Genomic DNA, 22,800 nt, shown 5'->3' with positions numbered 1-22,800 from the left:
AAATTCAAAAATACAGTCATGAAACAAAAATTTTCTTTCCCCATCACATCTAAGACAGCCAAGAAAACACACAAAATTACTTCTCTTTCAAATTCAAAGACATAGTCAACTAAATAAATTATAGTCACCTTCACATACATAGTAATGGATAGAAGCATGCAAAAGTATAAATGCAAATACAGGTCATTATAAATTTGACAGTTGATGGTAAACTTGGAGAATATATTTACATAGCATTGATCCTACACTAACACTAATACATACACAAAGTCTGTTGCAGTGCTAACAGTTAGAACTGTTTAAATTTAAATGTGACAGCACAAATGGTCTTATAGTATTCTAGTTGTACACTGACAGTACAAATGGATCAAAACTTTTCTTTTTTAATTTCCTAAATCATTGAACTAAAATAGTATAAATGTTCATCTACAAAGAATATTAGGATCTGAAAGCACAGTTGTTAAAATGTGAAATGCTACATCATGTCTTCAGTATTGATATAATTTCTGGATTAAGACCAAGCATTGAACAAGGTAGAAATTACTGCATTGCCCAATAAGTGTTCTTTTTTCAAACACTACACTCTATAGGGTGAAACTTTAATTTCCGTACATCCAACAATGTCAACACTTTAAATGATTATTTCAATGAGTGGTGTTAGCCAAAGAAATAGACACCAGCAATGCATAAAAGTACCAAATTTACTTGCAACAATAGAAGTATCAAATGAAAGAAAAATACTACAGAAAATGTTTTGCGAAAGTACGATATAAATTTACCATAGTTAAATACTTTTGGAAAAATATACTGTGCAAATAATGGCAGTAACATCAAAGTTATCTTTCTAAAAATCCAAAAATATTGGTAGCCAATTTCACACTTGATTTTTCTGTTAATTTTTTAAAATAAATATCATTCATTCAGAAGGTTTTAAATTGTAACAAACGATAAAAAGAAGAGAGGCTCTAATTACAAACACTACTCTTTAAAATGCTGTTAATTGAAAAAAAAAAGATAATAGTTAACCAGATACTTTATTTCAAACTGTTGCTGAATTATCGTTATTTATGGGTTTGAATTCTGTTGGTTAACATGTCACACTTGAAGGTGAAAGGCTTTGTTGAAGTTAGGATGGTTGAGGCATTTCTTGTGAGACCATATATGATAGAGTAGGTATAGCTAATATATTTTTCTTATGTAAAAGCATCAAATGTAAAACGTAAATTAGTTTTAAATTCCAGATAGAGTATTTGTGTTACAGTTAGAACTGTGAACACTGTGATATAAGTATTTAAATACGTTCTAAATTTAATCATGGAAGTGCATAATTCTCTGGACATATATGCATACTGATTTTAAAAAACGAATTGTTTTTTCCAGAATTTGAAAATATAATATATATTCTTTCATTAGCTACTTCAGCAATAGTGTTTTACAAATACACTGAATTCCCTACAAGTTTCTTCAGAAACATCCTTTCTTAAATTGATATTTAACATAACGAAGTGCATGTTTCTTTTAAATTCAGTTGTCTTTTTTCAAAAACCAAATTTCTAAAATGAACTAAAACAAGTATAAATGACATTTGATCAGATATACAGGACATCAAATAAACATGAAATAATTGACTACTGATGACAATGGTTAGGTATATGTTAGCTGTGAGGCCCTTGGTAACTTGAAGGAGGACTATTCAGGGAGGCGTGACCACTGCTACTGGGATCAGACCATGATGATGATGATGTGGGAGAGAAAGTGAAGGAAGAGGAGGAGCCGGAGGAGGAAGCAGTTGCGTTTTTCTTCAAGGAGTCAAAGTACTCTTGTTGGGACTGAGCCATCACTTGGGCCAAAATGTCATCTTCATTCCATTCAGGGTACCCTACAATAAGGCAAACACATGTTAAATCCATGGCAGTATCTAAAGAATCATAAATGAAATTTTGGTCTAGAAAATCACTATATGGTAAAAACTACCTATTTTCCTGATTATAAGCTGCACCATTTTCCTCTTGAGTTGGGTGTGTGGCTTATATGTGGGCAAAATAAAAACAGCACAAAAAAAACAAACAAAAAAAAACACCTGTACAAGGCGCTACCAAGTTTTTTATGAGTACTAACCCATCACATGTTTGTGACTGAAACAGATCATCTTGAACTGTCAATTGCAATTGTATAAGGGATGATTTGAAGATTGAAATAAAAATAACATTCTTGTGGATTTAATTAATCATATCTTTTAATGTGAATCACAGTATTACCTTCTCAACTTTTGCATTTATTTCGAAGCTATAGTGGAAGTTTACAAAAGCCATTCGCCTCCTGAGATAGATAGGTCACTGGGTTATAGGTCAAATTCTAGAATGTCTGCTGTGCTTGTTTACCATATGAATGGCTGTGTGTCTTACAAGAAGAAATAATGTGGAACTATAAGAATTTGGTCAGCATGCAAGGGCTTCATTAACATTTAACAGAAGAGACACCTGAGCGAGAGATTGTTTAGTAAAAAGAAACACCAGGTCCTATATCTGTGCATGGACAATCTGTAAACGTGTCCAAGTCAACAAGTGTGATATTTGCAATTCTAGCTTTTTTAAAATACATCAATAAAATAAAGAATTATCTGTGTATAATTAATTTGTAAACTTTATTACATGTTTCACTGACGATCTTGATAAATTGACCACTGTTGTTTGTTATATCAACAAACTTTGCAACATAATGGTTACCACTTTGTAAGGTATATCAAACATCAACAATAGTGGTCACCAAGAAATGGTGCAGCTTACATTCAGGTGCGGCTTATATGTGTATCAAATCGAAAAAATTGTTAGAAGTCTTGACCTGCCGATTGTAAACTGGTGTGGCTTATAACCCAGAAAAATATGGTAAAAGAGCGACTTGCTAACATAATAAATCAATCATATTAGATGACAGGCCGATGCTATTAAATTACCTGGTTTTGAACTCTAATGTTTTTTTAAACAAAATGCTGTTGCTACATACTTTGTTTTCACCACTATTGAAGACATTTACACATTCCATCTTTACAAACAATTTAAATATTTAATTCAATAATCACAAATATCACCTTTCTACAAAGAAAATACTTCACAACAAGTATGCTTTCTATCACAATAAATACTTACCAAACATGTTAGATGGGTATTGGTTCATTAGAGAACTGGTCTCCTGAAAATGGGAACTGCCTCCCATAGCTCCTTTCACCTCCCCTCCAGCAGCTCCAAGCATTGAGCGGTCACTTGGTGGGTGTGGCGATCCTGGAAAATAGAAATAAAGAACATATTAAACTCTTCTAATTTGCATAAAACCCCAATCCTAACATCAGCCAGCTATTGTTTGTTTACAATTAAAACATCCTTTCCTTTATATACTATTTATAATTCTGTAAAAGAACAGTAACTCTTACAGATGATTCCCTGGCAATTATTCAATGCCATATTTTCAGAGTACTGTCCCCTACTTTGAAGTTCCAGGTTGTAGCTTTGTGTGTATGCTTACCTCCACCAACAGTAGGTAGTGTGGGTTGTGGTGAGGCTTGGTCAAGCCCTTCTGGTCTCTGGGGACTATTTTGTGCTGAATTGGGGTTACTCCTTGCTCGTGGTGAGCGCCCAACTCTCAGATCCGAAGGAGTATTCATGTACATTGCGTCGGATGAAGAACTACAGGTTGCACTTGCAGATTTGGGCTATAACATATGATAATATGCAATTAATTGCAATTTGATATATGAAAGATATTGCTACACGAGCATATAATTTATAAATTCTAAGTATGTCAAATCTTCTTTCAATGATTCAGCAAAACAGAATTCATCTATCACTGGATCAAAAGAAAAAAAAGATGATAGATAATTTGTCGTCAATTGCAAAACTTTTAATAAAATTAAACTTCTCATTTTTTTAAAATGCTTTTCAAAAGGCATGTACTGGCATACCGTGTCCTGCCTGCGTGCTTGAGTTTCATTGTCCCGCAGCCATTGTAAGTAGGATTCTCGGGCCACTTGCTCTTCTATGGTTTCCTGTGTCACTTCCCAATCAGTCTCACGAAGTTTGTCCTCCAACATACACTGAAACATAAAGCGCATTATTACACATTCGCTCCTAGTTTCTGAAGTTTCCCTTTACAGACTTGTGTTCACTACAATGGCAACGTGACAACCAAATGATAGTTCACAGATTGAAATTTACACCATAAAAACAGGCATATGCATTGAATATTGTAAATATCAGAACAATGTCAAATTATAACATTTATAAAGACAAATCTCTTCTGCTGTAACTATATACTACCACATTCCCATCCCAAAAAAATACCAACAATACTTACCTTTTCTAAATGACATTTTTCTGATTGTTTGACAGCATCACCCATAAGATTCTTATCTGCCAGCTACAAAGAAAAATTCAGGAAACATACAATATTCATAAGCATATAACACATTACCGTAATGAGTGCAACAGACACCTATGTTTGAGTTAGATTTGTAAGATGGTTAATAGGAAAACTATTAAAATACATCGTACATGTATATCATTAAGTTCTAAAATTTTTTAGCCCAAATGTTTCTGTTTTGTTAAAGGTATATTCCACCCAAGTTGCGAAGATTTTTTGTTGCTCCTTTCATTTTTATTGTACCTCTTATGACTATTCAAATTATTATAAAAGTTAAAATATCCTTCCTGTGGTCACTTCAGACAGGTTAAATTGATGGAATCACTCCCTGACCAGTATGAAATTAGAATGGGTAAATATTGCACGTTTATCACATGATCGATTTGAAAGCAAGGCAACAAAACAAAACCATGACATCAGATGTATGCAGCAGTTGAGCAGTAAGTATATCATCAAATTTGACAATGACAACACAAACTTTGTTACAATGACAGTAACAGATATTGATAAGGAAAGTTGATATCGGGGGAAAACTGAGTTATGCGATTTCCATAAGACTATAAGAAAATGCTTTTGTACAATTTTCTCAAAAAGACTCTTATGAAATCCTAACTTGGACAGAATATTCCTTTAAGTCTATCGTTAAGGTAAAAAAGTAACTTTTTTAAAAAAAGGTTTGAGTGGCAAGAATACATAATGAATATATACAAAAGCATCTTGTTAGAAATACTGGCACTCTCTGATCACCCTAACCCCTGAAGGGTTAATAATTCAGTATCATAGTTTGGATTATACAAGAGAACTTACTCCTGGTTGGAAGCCTGGCAATCCCAGACCTACACCAATGGTGGCCTTGTAAGGATCTACACAGGAATTGTAGTGGGTGTTACGGTGATAACTTATCCGAATTGGTTCATTCTCTGTTTTGTATGTACAGCTAAATGTATTAATGGGCTCTGAAAATAAAATGAACGATGAATAATTCAGCATAAATATTTATCATCCTTGAACAAAAATGGACCTATTACACACCAAGTCTAACCAAAACAAGTTATCAACACAAAGAAAGAGAGGTTAAAAACTGTAACTTACTATCAATACAATTTTATATCAGATCCCACTTCATGATATTCATAGGCCTTAACAATTATCTGAATGAGTCAATACATTGAAAGGATAAATTCAACAAGTAAATAAAATTATATCATTACATGCAGATGACATACAGATGATGTGTTCTTTCAGTGAAAAAATATGGAGTGCAATATTATTACATCCATGTTTTAACAAGAAAAATAAAAAAACAGACACTAAAAGCTGGTAGTGACATTCACTAGCTACAGGATTTGGATTTTTACCTATGCTATATTGATAAACTTCAATGGGCCTATTAAACACTTCTGATATAGCTTGCATTTCTACATGGTTTCCATGGCAATGGTCCATTTTCTTGCGGTTAAGATATGTGTGAAAATCCTCTGTCACATACTGTGAAAAATAATCTTCATTCTTGCCCTGTAAATTAAGTTCATGAGATGCGTCAAATCTAAATGAATTAGCATTTGTATGTTTAATGTTGATTGTATTGAAAAAGCTTAACATGATCATCATTTTCATGGCTTCAACAAAGAATAAAATATATATATAATAAATAAATAATATATAATAAATGATATGCTTGACAGTATTGAATTTGACATCAATTCTTGTATCAATACAGATAATTTTCCAGGTTTCTACATAGTGTCAGATTTTTAGATGTTGTGTTCTAAGAATCCAGTCTTATAGAAATGATTTTTTTACCATATAATCTACACACAGCTTCCTGACAACAGTGTGCATCTCTTGGTCCCCATACACCTGGTCAGCTGGAAAAGAAATAAAAATTACTCCAAAAGAAGAAACTTTCCTAGAAAGTTGTGTATTGATGAAATTAATTTCAAAGAGTAAAGATTGGATATAAGCGAAGAATTTACACTGATACAATATGTACACACATTTTTACATAAAATTGTCCTAGAAGAGCTTCATTCTTTCACTGAAGTTGTAATCAAAACAATACGAAGACAGAACACAATGCCCCGCATTGTCAACATAATTTGTTTTAAAGTGATGGAGTGACTGTGTTTTAACATCATTAAAATTTTTTTTTTTAAAATTGGCACATTGCAAAGATAAATGTGGTCACTCAACTTGTGTTAAGTAGCCAAGTCATCCTGAAACAATCATTACCAACCAAATTGTTATGTATAAACAAGTCTTAAACCAAAACAAAAATCAGAGTAAAACTACATGGATAAGGTAGTAGCGTAATGATTATAGTACAAAATGAACATTTTCTGTAAATTCCACATGCCAACAGGCCTGAGGAGACAAGCTCCACACCCAAATAGCATCTCTATGATAGTTAATAATTGTTGTGGTACAACATTTTTTGTAAGTTCTACTAGGCTGAATTATTCTGACTTTTTTCATATTGGTCTGAACTTCCCTATATGAAGTGATGAAAATAGGCAACCCATCCCTGGGTTGGCATTCAAATGATAATTGTGGGAAAAAATCATTATATCAACATGCATAACACACATAAATTGAAAGGTATGTGTTTCACCTACACCCTGGCAATAATATCACATTTCAAAGTTAAGAGCAAATATATCTAAATACTTTTTTTTACCTACATTTTGATGGAAATGGGACAGGAACTCAACCACATGACAAGATCCCACGATATCCAAGATAAACAGAACAAATGGCTCCATCCATTTTATGAATTGTGCATAAATTAAGTGGAAGATGGAGAGAAAAACGTTTCTTGTTTACATAATTGTTAGAATATTTGCACATACACAAGAAAAGGGGAGTCTATAGGCATGTGACTAGAGGAGGCTAACACAAACATAAACTAAAATGGAGTATATTTTGGTAATTTATGTTAGGTGAGTGTATTGGCATTATGATAAAGATTAAGAACAAACCTTTCGATCCACGTGTAACATGCATGTGAAAATGATGATTTCTTTCCACGATTATTGTTTGAATGCTGACCCAGGCATGGGTTCTTTATATAGGGCTGGAGTTCTGGCGTTCATAAATTTCAGACCAATATAAAAAACAGAACATCAGAATAATTTGGACTTTAAGTTCTACATACCAACAGCCCTGAAGAGACAAGCTCCATCCTCAGCCATTTTCTTTATTATCCACCCTTTTTTATCTTTCATGGTTGTGTCAAATAATCTTTCAAGCTGCATAATAAAGCAAGAAATTTATATATTGAGATACAAAGATGGAAAATGAAATGTTCTGAAGTTTCAAATATACTTGGTTTGGGATTCTGTGTCATAGTCTAGACATTTATACTTGGCCAATATTTAGTGATTGAATAATTCTTATTGAAATATTAGGTTAAATCAATGGATGAACAAACTACTTACAAAGACCAGTCAGTGTCAGTATAAAAAAAGTCATATTTCACTTAATGAAAATCTTATCAATGAATGTGTTTCAGTTTATTTGTAAGCACCACAGTCCACTGCTAGTTGAATTGGTACAAAACAGACTGATAGGAAATTATGTCATTAACAAATACTAGTACGTCACTAACTGGTCATGTTTGAAAACACATCATTACACTCTTTGTTGTTTCCAATGCTCCTGAAATTAATTATAGATTCATTGAAGCAGAACTATCAGTCCATAAAATTTCACATGTACACATCTATTTTGTAACACGGAAAAAATGTTAATGATGTCGCAAGTTATTGAATTATATTCTACAGCCATTTGATGAATGCTTAAGAAAAAACCGATTAATTGCTAGTCTCATCTGTGTCCGTTTTTTTCTTGTAATGTAATATGAAGAGATTAAAAAGAAACCCAGGTAAGAGATGGTAGAACGAGATATTATCAAATATATGTTCAAATATAGACATGTCGTCTCTGTATGTGTGCATTCATGAAATATATTTGGACCAAGTCTTTGACATGATGAGCCATGTCTATACCAACTGAGCACAAGAAGCATGTTCTTTCAGCTGTGTAACAGAGACCATATTTAACACTATGTACAAGCCATACTGACCCCTCCTTTTACACTACTCAATGTCTCTTCTTGAAAATTTCGAGATCTAAGCCTGAGACTCTAAATGCCTATGGGATTACATTGGGTGCCATTGTAAAAGGACAAAAAATATGTTTCTTCCAAATCCCCTGCCACAGAACTGAATCCATTCTTTGCATGATAATCCACAGCTGTATGCATACTAAGCAAAAGAAGCATGCATATGTTCAATCAATCGAGTGACAGACACTGTACTCCACTTGGACAAGCCACACCTACCTGCATTTTTCACAAAACCACCTCATTCCAATATTTGAATGATTTTTTTTATAACTTCAAGACTACACATTACTTCAGTCCAATTATAACGCTGTCAGAATGTACCTATTTGTGTAACTTCGGAAGAAAATGATATTGTGAACAGAAAACAGTTATTTCAAAGACAAATCATGAATATTTGCTAGACGGTTCTGCGCTACCCAAAAATGGTCATAAGTGTAAAAACTGATAGCTTTACAAACGTTACGTAATTTTACGAGACACTCTGTCGCTGGGATGTGACAAACATTCAACCAGACAAGTTCAACTCTATAGGATGTCATGTGTGCCCACCTCGTCTATGTTATCAGTGGGGTACGAGGGGGGGTTGTACTCGTCCTCACTATTGTAACCTTCCTCGTCATACTCTCGGGACGGGCTAGCACCTCCCTGACCGTGACCCCGATGTTTCCGGACGTTTCGATGGGGCGACGACCTGTGTCTCCGTTTATTATGACCAGGGGCAGGTTCGTGTCCTTCGTACGAACAACCTGCCTCAAGTGTGGATGTATTATCGTCTCTGGATGTCGAAGGAAGCCATCTCGTTGGAGAGCTTCGAGTCCGATTTACTTTATCATGTCGATTTTCTGGGGTAGATGGGTGATGTCCTTTGGAATGGTCTGCTGATTCAACTTCATTCTTGTCTTTGGTTGATTTCTTTTTCGGTAAAATCGTCATTTTATGATAAAAACTCTACACCACTTTCTTGCACACCAGCTTTTTCTCAGCTGTTTGACGTTGGAAAAGAGATTTCCTGGGAATAATTTCCTTACGATGTTCTTTCCATCGTCAAATTACAAAAATATGGCGTCTGACTAACAAGCAGTGGATTTAGGTTTCGATAGCCTCGCTCCAGATATTTAGCATAGTGTTCAGTTAACTACGTCACATCCATCAGGTTATCGACGTCACGACAAGCTTTATTTTGATCGTACATACCAACCTCGTTACCACTAAACTCTACAGGCAAACGCAGTGCGCAAGGGATCGAGAATAGTAATTAAAAATATGACATGCAAGGGTCTCTCTTTCACACGAAGATATCACAACCGTATCATTTATATTTAATATGTAATATGATCTGCTTAAAGGCAAGCGGAAGTTGGTAAACAGGATACACATTTTGAATTGCCTGATCCATGTCCGCGCTGAAGCGTGTTTTTAAACAATTGTTTTATATTTCGCAAGATTTTAACAAAATATCAGCACACACACACCAGAGACGTATGTTATATACGTCTCTGCACACATGTACCAATGCATCATCATCATCATCATCATCATCATAATCATCATCATCATCATCATCATCATCATCATCATCATCATCATCTTCTTCTTCTTCTTCTTCTTCTTCTTCTTCTTCAAGAAAAATGCATCATCATGGTCAGGCGGTGGTTTGGTGGCACAGTTGAAACACACAAGTCGTCCGGGGTCCGATTCCCTGAAGGGATACGGGTTTCCTCCCACAGACACCTCGCATGCTGACAAGTGTGATTTTTATAAGTTGAAATAATTAATTTTCCATACGTAAATAAATCATGCACATAAATTCATACAACACGGAGACAGGCAAACAAGAACAAAACAAAAGACGACAAGATAATGCAAAGTGTGACATGGCCCCGCCTCCAGCCTCCAACCCCCACCCCCCCTTCCGATGTTTAAAAGATAGACACACAATCATATATATATATATATATATGTTAATATTACAATAGGTTAATTTCTATTTCTTATCTTTCATAGTTCCATACAAAGTATTGAGATGGAGAACATCTACTTGAGTACTAGCTTTGGCCTATTTGTTTCCAAGGTAACAGAAAAGTATTTAAATGGAGAACTATCCCATAGCAAGAGACACTACTTAATCAATCTGTGTAAAAAGGTTTGAGCAATCATCTTGAACGTTTCAGAGTATTGGGCAAGAAAAACTGAAATTTGTGATGAGGGTTTTATGTTTCCATGGTAACAGAACATGTACGAACAAAGTCTTTGACAACATATCTAGACTATAAAAATTGGGGAAAAAACTGCAAAATAAATGTACAAAAGCTTCCCTTTCAGAGTTACATAGATTGCAGAGAGGACTATCTATCGTCTTTTCTTTAAAAAATATATGAGTTTGTAGTCAAAATATGGTGAACGACAATATATGTTTAACCAGTTTTCATGATTAAAAGCAGAATGCTCTCCCCCACCGTTTTCTTTTCTCTTTGCTATTGAGAGTTTTTGTTCTGTTAATAAACACATTATGAAATGCTTTAGAACCATCAGTTTTTAAGCAATGTTGTCTTGTCTTGAAAGAAAAAGAGGGAAAAACACTGGTGAAACTATTCTGTTAGAGAGAGAGAGAGAGAGAGAGAGAGAGGGGGGGGGGGGAGGAGAATTTGTTCTTTGTTTACAGTACCGCTATAGGGGTCAGACTATGTTATAGGTGTTATGAGTTTTCCCTCAGTTTTTCTTGAAAATATCAAGACGGCTTTTGTGTTTTGTATCCAGCATTGTTCTCGTTTCATTGAATTGCAAATGTATCGTAGGATAATACTGGAATAATGATTCAGCTTGAAAAAATAACAAAACGATACACTTCAATTTTATTTCTCCTCGTCAATTCTCCACGACAACCGGAAAGCGTTCTGAATTATTATTTTTTTAACAAAAAAGTTTTCTAAATCAAAAGAAAATAAGGGAGTATGTGTTTAAGTTTTATGTTCAATCAAGTCACAGAGAAATAGTTATAATTAGGTTCTACAATTAAAGGAAAGACCCATCAGGTCTGTATGTAATTTGTGGTACATTTTTGTTAAATGCTGCTGAAAATGTTCAGAGCTATACTCATAAGAAGTAACCTAGCGGAAAAAAGTAGAAATTATTGACGCTGAAAACCAAAGCACCTTGTCAAATAAGCCGTCAAAAATACAATCCATAGACGCTCCACTTTCGCCGAAAAACTACAATTATTGTTAACAAAATATGTCAAAACGCAAAAAATCTATGATATTACGTTAGAATGAATTGAATTTTGGCCTATTTCCGGTCAAATATGAGTGCCCTACATCAGTAGGTAGCTGGAGATAGCAGGAAGTACAGAGTACCATATCATGGTCATTGTCCATTATACAATGTAGAAAGAAATAAAATGCTGACACATTTATCATGGTATGATAATATTACATATGAAAACCTTATGTATGGTGATAATTCCTTGAACGTAAAATTAAATAAAGCTATTTGTAAACACGCGCAAACTTTTATTGTCAATAGTAAAAGATTTGTGTAAGTAGCCTACATATACAGGTCATTATATTTCTACATGTTGACAGCGCCATTTGACTAGCCCTGAGGTCCTACTTTGTTTTCTTATTTATTGTCTCAGCATCCCCTTTTCTTTCTGTTGTTTGCACCTTTCTTCTTTATTGTCCTTTTACTTAAAATTTGAACATTTCATTTATGTACTGAATGATTTAGGTCATTGCTAGGTTGTGCATATGTATAATTGTATTGTGGAGAGGACATTAATAAGTTGTGACAACTTTCGTCCGATCCTTTTGTGTAATATTTCTGCAATAAAATTGATTTAAATTCAAATACTATAACAATAACGTTAGTCAATGGGGACGTAACCGGAAGTAACCTGTCAAGGGACATCGATATTGTTGGGCGGAGCATAGTTCGATACAGATACGTAGTGTGAAGTGAATTATCCTTAGAGGAAATATTTAAAAAGAAGAAGGTAGGGTGGATGGGGAGAAGGAAAGATAAGCGTGTAGGTTATGTTTCAAACATAATTTTTTTCCTCGGCTGTTTCAAGAACTATGTTTCGGAATATTTCACAAGCACCTGTCAAGTCCTTCCTATTAGCTCAAAGGTGTCCATGGTTTTATATGAAAATTGTAATTTAAACAATCACCGTTACAATTTCAGCCAACAATAAGACATTCACAACGTAGTCCCTCAAAGAATTGTAGCCCCTGTTCACGGCCCTGTGTGATCTGGTGTCAGTGTGTTGCTAGGATACCAACTTAACATACGTTTTATTAAGAGACATGATATATTGTACCGAACTCATTACTCTATCTCCTTTGTAGCTAGGGTTCAATGCTTTATACTGCTAGTCCGAATTATTCTGATGTTTTATAGATTTTTATATTGACTCCAAACCGATATCTGAAAGTCGATAGAACGCCAGAACGTCAGACTAAATATTCCGCTAACTCTGTAACGACAAGGATCAATGTCAATGTTTGCAGTTTAAATCATTGACGACCAAGAGACCCAATGCCACTTTGTGCTGCCTCCTTAATGACAAAAACCAATGTATTCTGTATACTGCCTCCTTAGTGACAAAAACCAATGTATTCTTTATACTGCATCCTTGGTGAAAAAAACCAATGTATTCTTCATTCTTCCTCCTTAACGAGGACGAATGCTACTGTGTGCTGCCTCCATAATGACAAAAACAAATGTGTTCTTTATACTGCATCCTTAACGACAAAAACAATGTGTTCTTTATACTGCATCCTTAACGACAAAAACAATGTGTTCTTTATACTGCATCCTTAACGACAAAAACAATGTGTTCTTTATACTGCATCCTTAATGACAAAAACAATGTGTTCTTTATACTGCCTAATTAGTGACAAAAACAATGTGTTCTTTATACTGCATCCTTAACGACAAAATAATGTATTCTTTATACTGCATAATTAGTGACAAAAACAAATGTGTTCTTTATACTGCCTCCTTAATGACAAAAACCAATGTATTCTTTATTCTGCCTCCTTAATGACAAAAACAATGTGTTCTTTATACTGCCTCCTTAACGAGGACGAATGTCACTGTGCGCTGCCTCCTTAATGGCAAGGATCTAAGCCTTCTTTATGGCGCCTGTCTAACGGCAAGAACCAAGGTCTCTTTAAGACCGATGTCAGCTGCTTCCTTAACAACAAAATCAACGCCTTTTGTGTGCTGCTTCCATACTGACAAGGACCAATGCCGTCTGTATGCTGCCTCCCTGACAACAAGGATCAAAGACATCTGTATGCTACCTCCTTAACAACAAGGATTGATGACATCTGTATGCTACCTCCCTAACAAGGATCAATGACATGTATGCTGCCTCCCTAACAAGGATCAATGCCGTCTGTATGCTGCCTCCCTAACAACAAGGATCAATGACATCTGTATGCTGCCTCCCTAACAACAAGGATCAATGACATCTGTATGCTGCCTCCCTAACAACAAGGATAAATGACATCTGTATGCTACCTCCCTAACAACAGGGAGTAATGACATTGGTGTGCTACTTCCTTAACAAGGATTAATGACATATGTATGCTACTTCCTTAACAACATGGATTAATGACATCTGTATGCTACTTCCTTAACAACATGGATTAATGACATATGTATGCTACTTCCTTAACAACATGGATTAATGACATCTGTATGCTACTTCCTTAACAACATGGATTAATGACATCTGTATGCTACTTCCTTAACAACATGGATTAATGACATCTGTATGCTACCTCCTTAACAACATGGATTAATGACATATGTATGCTACTTCCTTAACAACATGGATTAATGACATCTGTATGCTACTTCCTTAACAACATGGATTAATGACATCTGTATGCTACCTCCTTAACAACATGGATTAATGACATATGTATGCTACTTCCTTAACAACATGGATTATTGACATCTGTATGCTACTTCCTTAACAACAAGGATTAATGACATCTGTATGCTACCTCCTTAACAACATGGATTAATGACATATGTATGCTACTTCCTTAACAACATGGATTAATGACATCTGTATGCTACTTCCTTAACAACAAGGATTAATGACATCTGTATGCTACTTCCTTAACAACATGGATTAATGACATCTGTATGCTACTTCCTTAACAACATGGATTAATGACATATGTATGCTACCTCCTTAACAACATGGATTAATGACATATGTATGCTACTTCCTTAACAACATGGATTAATGACATCTGTATGCTACTTCCTTAACAACAAGGATTAATGACATCTGTATGCTACTTCCTTAACAACAAGGATTAATGACATCTGTATGCTACCTCCTTAACAACATGGATTAATGACATATGTATGCTACTTCCTTAACAACATGGATTAATGACATCTGTATGCTACTTCCTTAACAACATGGATTAATGACATCTGTATGCTACCTCCTTAACAACAAGGATTAATGACATCTGTATGCTACTTCCTTAACAACATGGATTAATGACATCTGTGTGCTAACTCCTTAACAACAAGGATTGATGACATCTATGTACTACTTCCTTAACAACATGGATTAATGAAATCTGTATGCTGCCTCCTTAACAACATGGATTAATGACATCTGTATGCTACTTCCTTAACAACATGGATTAATGACATCTGTGTGCTAACTCCTTAACAACAAGGATTGATGACATCTATGCTACATCTAACAACAAGGATTAATGACATCTGTACATGGATTAATGACATACTACTCCTTAACAACATGGATTAATGACATCTGTATGCTAACTCCTTTACAACATGGATTAATGACATCTGTATGCTAACTCCTTAACAACATGGATTAATGACATATGTATGCTAACTCCTTAACAACATGGATTAATGACATCTGTATGCTAACTCCTTAACAAGGATTGATGACATTTATGTGCTAACCCCTTATCCAGGAGTATTCATCTCTAATGAATGTTGCTTCTAACATTGATTGATCAATTAAAACAATAAACCTCAGCTGAAATGACCAAAGCTTATCTTGTAAAATAATAACACATCAGTCCATCAAAGGATAAAAAATTCAACTGTTTAATTCCTATAATTGATCATACATTTTTTCATTCATATTTCAAAATCAGCAGAATCCTAACCCTACAAACCATTCATTTACTTTTTTCCTACCAATAAAAACACACTGAATATGTATTCTTTCACTCAGTATTTCATACAGGTACAGAATAAGGAGAACACAACATTGCTTAAATCATTGAAAATTCATCATCAGCATTGCGACAGTACCATATAGGAAACATTTTAGCAAGAAAAAGGATCTCTTAAATAAATTGGAAATTGCCAAAAGTGAAAGCAGCATGGTGAACAGCAGAGGAATTTGTTGAAAACCCATTGTATACTGTAACGGTTGATATTTACGACCGTTTAAGTTTTCTATTTTTAACATGAGCTTGAAACAAGATGGATGTTGTCTACAGCCCAAAGTTTCTTCCATTGGATTAAGTATCTTTTTTCAAATTCTTTTCAGTTTTGAAAACAAAAGGGAAAATAGGACCCAACAAAAATGCCATGGAGTTCCTGCAGAAAAAAACCATTGCCCTATGGCCACCACTGCCTCAGGTAGGTCACGAACCTGTGACCAAGAGATAGAGGGCTAGTCATCAGATGCCTTAGTCACTCAACCACCATGGCCCTGGTTTTACAATAAACAATGGTACACTTCTTTTGTTTTTTGGTAATGGAAACGCTACTCAAGAAAATAAAAAGGAATGATGCAAAGTTCTTCTACAATTCATTATCATACAACAAAAACATCCTATGGAAGTCATACTGGTGTATTCAACTTTTGCAATCTTACCTTAATTTGGCTATAAATATTCATACATGCAGCAGAATTAAGGATGATCTTGTTGAGGGAAAAATAGGAAACATAAAACAACAGCTTTTAAAATGCAACACAAGTGGCAAGAACATGATACAGTTAAAAAAAAAAAACAAAAAGATTTTTACATAGCTTTTTTTATCATAATTATCACTCTTCCACCTCCTCCCAGAAAAAAGGAAGCGAGGGAAAATGTCAATGATTCTCCACATTTTGAACATGCATTATGTATTCCAATCAAACCAAAATATTCACTTAATTATCATGTAACCCCTGTAATGTGTTTTGAATTGAAATCTATGTAAAAAGGAAAGTTTTGTCTCTAGTAAGGAAAGCTAACTGGATTGTGGGTAATGTACAGTTTAATAAGGAAATGTACAAATAGGACCCAGAGGTCACATACAGCGTTCTAACATATTGAAAGATCCGAGATGTATATTTTGGAAAATTATGAATAGGAAGTTTATATTGGAATGAGATATACTCTGTGTCATGGAAATAGTAGAAATTTGAAGAAAAATTTGATCAAAAGCAGAAATATTGACTTGTACATAAATGTTTGTATATAACAATAAGGTAAATAAAATGTTGTAATTTACATATTATCATACATCTGTATAAATTTTACTATCATAAATACATTGTAATTAAAAAAAAAATGTTTTAGACACAACACTTCCAAAACCATATGATATGGGTCACAATTGTAGAATTAGTATCATGATAAGGTAAAATGTTAATCTATATAATGCAAAATAAAAATGACTATGATACATCTGATGTGAACAGAAATTAATCTATGTATGAATCAAAGTGGAACACATTGGCCTGTGTAAATATACTGGCAACATTCACAGTAGTTATATATTTGTCCTAAGGTAACTCTACTTCACAACAATATGATCATGTTATTCAGTATAATAATCAATTAATCAGCAGTTCTAATTAGTCATAAATTACTTCTTCATAATTTTTTTTTTAGTGTTTATTAAACATCATTACTATGAAATTGACCATAAAAATAATTTTTTTGTTGTAAGGTTACAAGTCCCAATGTAATAACATAGGGATTTAGACAATGTTAAGGTCAACTTTTGACACAGTATATTCAAATCAGCTTATAAAAAAACTTTCAGTTTTTTAAAAATCTTTAAGAGGGATCTCCTAGTAGTAGGAGGTGGTGACAAACCTTCTCAATACCCCGCCACATGTCACCTTGAGAAATTAGAGAAAAAAATGTCTTCTTTAAAAAAACACAACCAAAACGGCACAGAGTGGTCTGCTTCTCAGTTTCTTCAGAAACATAATCTTCTGATGGTAGTCATTTTGTTGTGTATGAGATTACAATATACATTTGTCTACAGGGATACATGCTACAATGTACTATCATCTTTGGCTGAAGTAACTATGACTATTTGTAATCCTGAAAATGATGATAAGCCTAATGGCCAACATAAAAGATAGGTTAAACATCAAAATCTGAAGGTTATAGATGTCAATATTCACTGAAGCTGTAGACATCAATCACCATACTGTGCTGTGTAGTTCTAGTCTTAATGAATCTGATGTTCAACCAGCTTTTCTTTTTCATATTGGTCTGTTAAAGTTGACAGGTCAGAATAATATGAAATCATTTTATTGAAGTTGATGGGGTTTAATTTGTCAAAAGTAACAAACCATGGCAGAAAATGGTGTAACTAATCTCTCTATTGGTCATTATCAGTCAATCATACTTTATCAATCACCAATGCAACATTGAACTTAAGTCCGCTAGATCTACAGAAAATAATCTACAATCTAAAGCACCATTACTTATGATGTCTTCAATACTGACGTCACAAAGATTACTTGTGAGACTATTAACCTGACACTTCACGACTCCTCTAATCAATAATGAGATTTACCAGTCGTATATCAAAAAGGGTTAATATACAACTATATATGAATGAATGGTCTTAATATTAAAACATACCTTTAACTGGATACATTTGTATGTTTACGTAATTTTTATTAAAATCACATACTAGAGAACAGGTTATCAAATAGAGTATGAAAGTTGTTTTTTTTGGTGCCAGTGTCTATTACTTTTTGTGATTTATACACAGGTTAACTAGCAAATACAACACTGTAAAAAACAGTTTTCGTCAAGTCATACTATAAGCCTAACAATGTTAAAACTGTAGTTTCATCATTACATCATGATTAATGTTTGTCCAACATAATTTAAGAAATAATTGTGTGTAATTAAACCTGTACCTAGGTATATAGCATGTCAGATTTGAGCTCTGTGAGCAATCAGGGAAACTTTTTCGCTAGAGATTACATGTTAACATATAAGCACTTTTTATTTTTGGCACTTTATCACTGTGGGCAAACTAAACAGCATTGGTGATTTAAGACATACAACAAACATAGAAAAAAGGTGTCCACTTGTTACCTGGTTACTGCTGAGTAAACGTATTTGATATCCTTCATCACATCTATCAACAAATCAGCCGAAAGACTTTTGTTGTACTTTTATATTTAAAAAAAAATTAGTTTATATATCTTTAAATTCATCAACTAATTCAAACCAAGTTCCAGGTGGGCTGCTATGAGTGATACTATGTTAAAGAAAATTGGCATTGATGTACTACATTGACCAGGTTTGATATTGCACAATTTGGATATTTCCAATGATTTTTAAAACTTTTCTTTGATGATGTTCTACAGACTTGTAATGGTTTCAACAAAACTCAATATAGATATTCATGTCAGAGATGATCAAAGTTTGACCCCTCTATAAAATTACCATTTATACTTTATTTTTTAAAGATTTTTCTTAAGTTTTGATAAAATTTGGTAGCGCCATTCTATGTTTCTTTTGGAAGTATTCTCTCTGGTTTTAACAGAAATTACAGCCCTTATTTTAGTACCCATTGTCACTCTTTAGAAGTCATATTTACCTTTGAGTTTAAACCTCTAGACTAGGTATTGGCCATTCATCTTTGAGATCATATTTGTAACCAGATAAGTTAAAAAGAATCAGTAGTACAGATACTGGCTCAGTGTAAGCTGTACAATGCTCAATTCTTATTAGATTTTTGCAAAATCTTAAGCGCAACAAAAAAATCCTATTCAAATGCATCCTAACACAGACGCTGCACCTGTATATCAAGATGTGAAAAAATGAAATAATTAAAAATAGAACAAAAATAATTGACAGTGTACTAGATAATGCTAGTAGCACTAACATTTTGTAAAATTAACTCATTCTAAAAAATTCCAGTCTGTTCAAACCAATGTAACTTTTTTTTTTATTCTGGGACATGGGGCTTTTAGTATCTATTGGAATTTCTACTGAAACTCCAAAAGCTGAGGGTGGGCTTATTACCAGACAAGGATTTATTGGCAGATACACTATAATGACGGTCAAAGTAACAAGTTAATAAAATATATTTGTATGTAACAAGAGAATGTAGAATACTCACTACTATAAACTATATAAAAAATGCTTTATATATAAAAAGATTAATGTCCTCTTAAAAAAAATTATCATGACCTTAGAAACTCGCAGGTAAACATAGTAAATATTGTACAGATCAAGTCACCGTATTCACACATGTATGTATTATGCACATGTATATATATATATATATGAATTACAATCAATTTCACACAGAATCACAATCAATGTTTCATTGCCGTGGCAACATGAATAAATATTATCACAAGGGTAAACACACACAACTGTCAATGGAATGAGAATATCTACTAAAACAAGACAAAATTATAACATTGCAAGCTTAGGATAACTTACATGTACAATTTCTCATTGAATGTAAATATACCATTTCTAATTATAAGGATCGCTTACATATACAATTTCTCATGGAATATAAACAAACCATTTCTAATTACAATGCACGAGGATCGCTTACAATTACGATTTCTCATTGAATGTAAACACACCATTTTTAATTTCAATGTTTGAGGATCGTTTACATGTACAATTTCTCACAGAATGTAAACACACCATTTTTAATTTCAATGTTTGAGGATCGTTTACATGTACAATTTCTCACAGAATGTAAACACACTATTTCTAATTATAAGGATTGCTTACATTTACTACTTCTCATAGAATATAAACACACCATATCTAATTATATCACCATACAATATTTAACTTCATATTCTCTTATCATTCCTGTAAGTTTTACAAGATTAATTTGCGTTTTTAGTCAGGGTGTATTTATATATCTTAATCTGCCATGAATATTAATTCATGATAACATAAGTGTTTGCATAAGTAAGGAGTTCTGAACAATGTAGTGTTAAGGTTTGAAGGAGATAGTTTTTTCTAGACGGGGAAGATCTTTAGTTATCTGGCATTATGGGTCAATATGTACATTTATAAATAAATACAACAATAGGAAACAAACAATGGCAGTACACCAGATACACAATCAATTTTGTTTTGCTTCAAGAGAGCAATTTTAATTGCTTCATTACAGAAAGTCTGAAGTGAAAGTGTATGGTACGTGAATGTTTTAAAAAGAAAATGTATCTCCCGGTAATATCCACTATCTTAATCATACAATTCTGAATTAACCAGAAGAAAAGAAGTCATGATACAATGCATTCTTCAACACCACCTGTAAATTATTTCTCCTGATCATAAAGTCCATATCAAATTAAAGAGGCTGTTTTCCATGTAGGGGTATGTAAATAAACAAAGGTTTTATTAACATATAAATAGCATATAGGTCAACTGCCAGAGTTTGAAAGAGTATCCTGTAATTTTAAGGCTTGATAATGCATAAAATCATATACCAAAATTATGAACATATTATCGACTGATTAGTGTCTAGAGGATCGCTCCAAGTACTTGAATCAGTGATCAGATCTATTTTCCAAATAAATGTCAATAAGGCTGGATCTAACGGCAAGAATCTATCTAAATCTCATTTCTGACACAGGAAATGAATCACTATATACTATGCACAACCTGAGATCAGAACAACAGAAACAGCAGGTAAGAATAGAATGGCTCGGTACCCAATAACATTCAGTATTTAATAAACAAAGAGGAGAATAGGAACAACGCAAACTTGTCCTAAATGTGATCTTTTTTATAACTCAATATGTGATAGGAAAAACAACAGTAATAGCAAAAACATTTAATACATTTAAAGAGTACAGAAATCTATAGGATTAATAGTTTTACTGGCAAGTTTATGCAAATTGCAGCGGTGATAGATTGCGGAAAGAATACCAATCCATATTAAGAAAATTAAAATGATTTAGTTTTTTCACTAATAATATATCAGAAAGTACTTAGAGTAGGTTGTAATTATTGCTAACTACGAAATGAAAATATCTTATATAATGCGTTCCACACTTGTTTCATTAATATCTATAAACAAGATGAAAGATTTATGAAGGTTAAAGAGTAAATAAAAGTCTGAGGTAGAAACGAGAGAACAATCAGCATCAAAAGATTTATCTAAAAAATTTTCTAAATGAAATTCGAAGTTACCCCCTTTTTATAAAAGACCAAAAATATAAGTATGATTTTTTTATTTAGCACAATTAACTATCATATGTTTTGCTACTGATTTTCATAAAATGTGAAGTTTGCTATTAAATATCTAATCAATCACCTAGTGTTGCAGACTCATTTTTCATTGCAGGATATTTTTATTTTTGTGGAGCTCATTCATTTAAAAAAACCCATTATTCTGAGAGCACTTAATTTTGTGGATTACTGGTACACATGTAATCACCCAATATTTATCATATATTCATTTAAAATATGAAGCAATTCACTAATTCGTAGACATGAATTTGCGAATTACGAGTAACCAGGAATTGAACAAAAATACTACGCCCACAATAACAGATGATTTTAAAGTATATCTATGTATCTCAATGATGCATTCTGGTTCATAAACAATAATCCTGGGTTATGTTACAGACTGATAGGCTATCACCAACAGAACTGCTAGCATGACATCATTGAATAGCAGATCATGTAGGATTTGGTGATATCACTTTCATTGCTCAGAGGCAGGAAGTGATGTCATGGAAGAGATGGAGAGCTGACGCATCATCGGAGGTTTGGGTTTGATGTTTCGAGACTTCATATAAGATAGGAACTGATCTGGAATCTCTTCCAGTACTTCCTTGGCTAATCGTGCCTGTACTGCTGCTGGATTGTCTCCGGAACGCCCAAGGAAATTACGCAGAGGAACAAACTAAAAAAAAGATGTTAGTAAAATGAATTATAAATTACATCTTATTTTGTGTTCTAATATTAGGTATAGAAATCTAAGTTTCTGGATAGCATTGT

The 22,800-nt window shown here is 33.5% G+C and overlaps 2 protein-coding genes across 2 annotated transcripts in view; both read right to left on the bottom strand.

Annotated features, from left to right (window-relative positions):
• Window positions 1-785: 785 nt before the first annotated feature.
• On the bottom strand, window positions 786-9,541 carry LOC132558614 (OTU domain-containing protein 5-like). The gene is made up of 10 exons (XM_060223206.1): window positions 9,089-9,541; window positions 7,568-7,661; window positions 6,217-6,281; window positions 5,772-5,928; window positions 5,221-5,369; window positions 4,348-4,410; window positions 3,956-4,087; window positions 3,520-3,706; window positions 3,147-3,278; window positions 786-1,879 (listed from the first exon to the last, which is right to left on the bottom strand). The coding sequence occupies exons 1-10, from the start codon at window positions 9,470-9,472 to the stop codon at window positions 1,656-1,658; spliced, it is 1,587 nt and encodes a 528-aa protein (XP_060079189.1). The 5' UTR covers window positions 9,473-9,541; the 3' UTR covers window positions 786-1,655.
• Window positions 9,542-15,639: 6,098 nt separating this feature from the next.
• Window positions 15,640-22,800, bottom strand: part of LOC132558580 (copine-8-like) — a 28,939-nt gene continuing 21,778 nt past the window's right edge. Inside the window, exon 21 of the mRNA XM_060223165.1 lies at window positions 15,640-22,705. Coding sequence (XP_060079148.1) covers window positions 22,505-22,705 — 201 coding nt within the window. The 3' untranslated portion in view covers window positions 15,640-22,504. The remainder of the gene's footprint in view (window positions 22,706-22,800) is intronic.

This window comes from Ylistrum balloti, unplaced genomic scaffold (assembly GCF_031769215.1).
Source record: "Ylistrum balloti isolate Yb309-2 unplaced genomic scaffold, AGI_CSIRO_Ybal_v1 Utg370800, whole genome shotgun sequence".
Lineage (NCBI taxonomy): Eukaryota > Metazoa > Mollusca > Bivalvia > Pectinida > Pectinidae > Ylistrum > Ylistrum balloti.
Note: the sequence above shows the minus strand (reverse complement) of the source record. Positions and strands in the feature narration are given on the sequence as shown.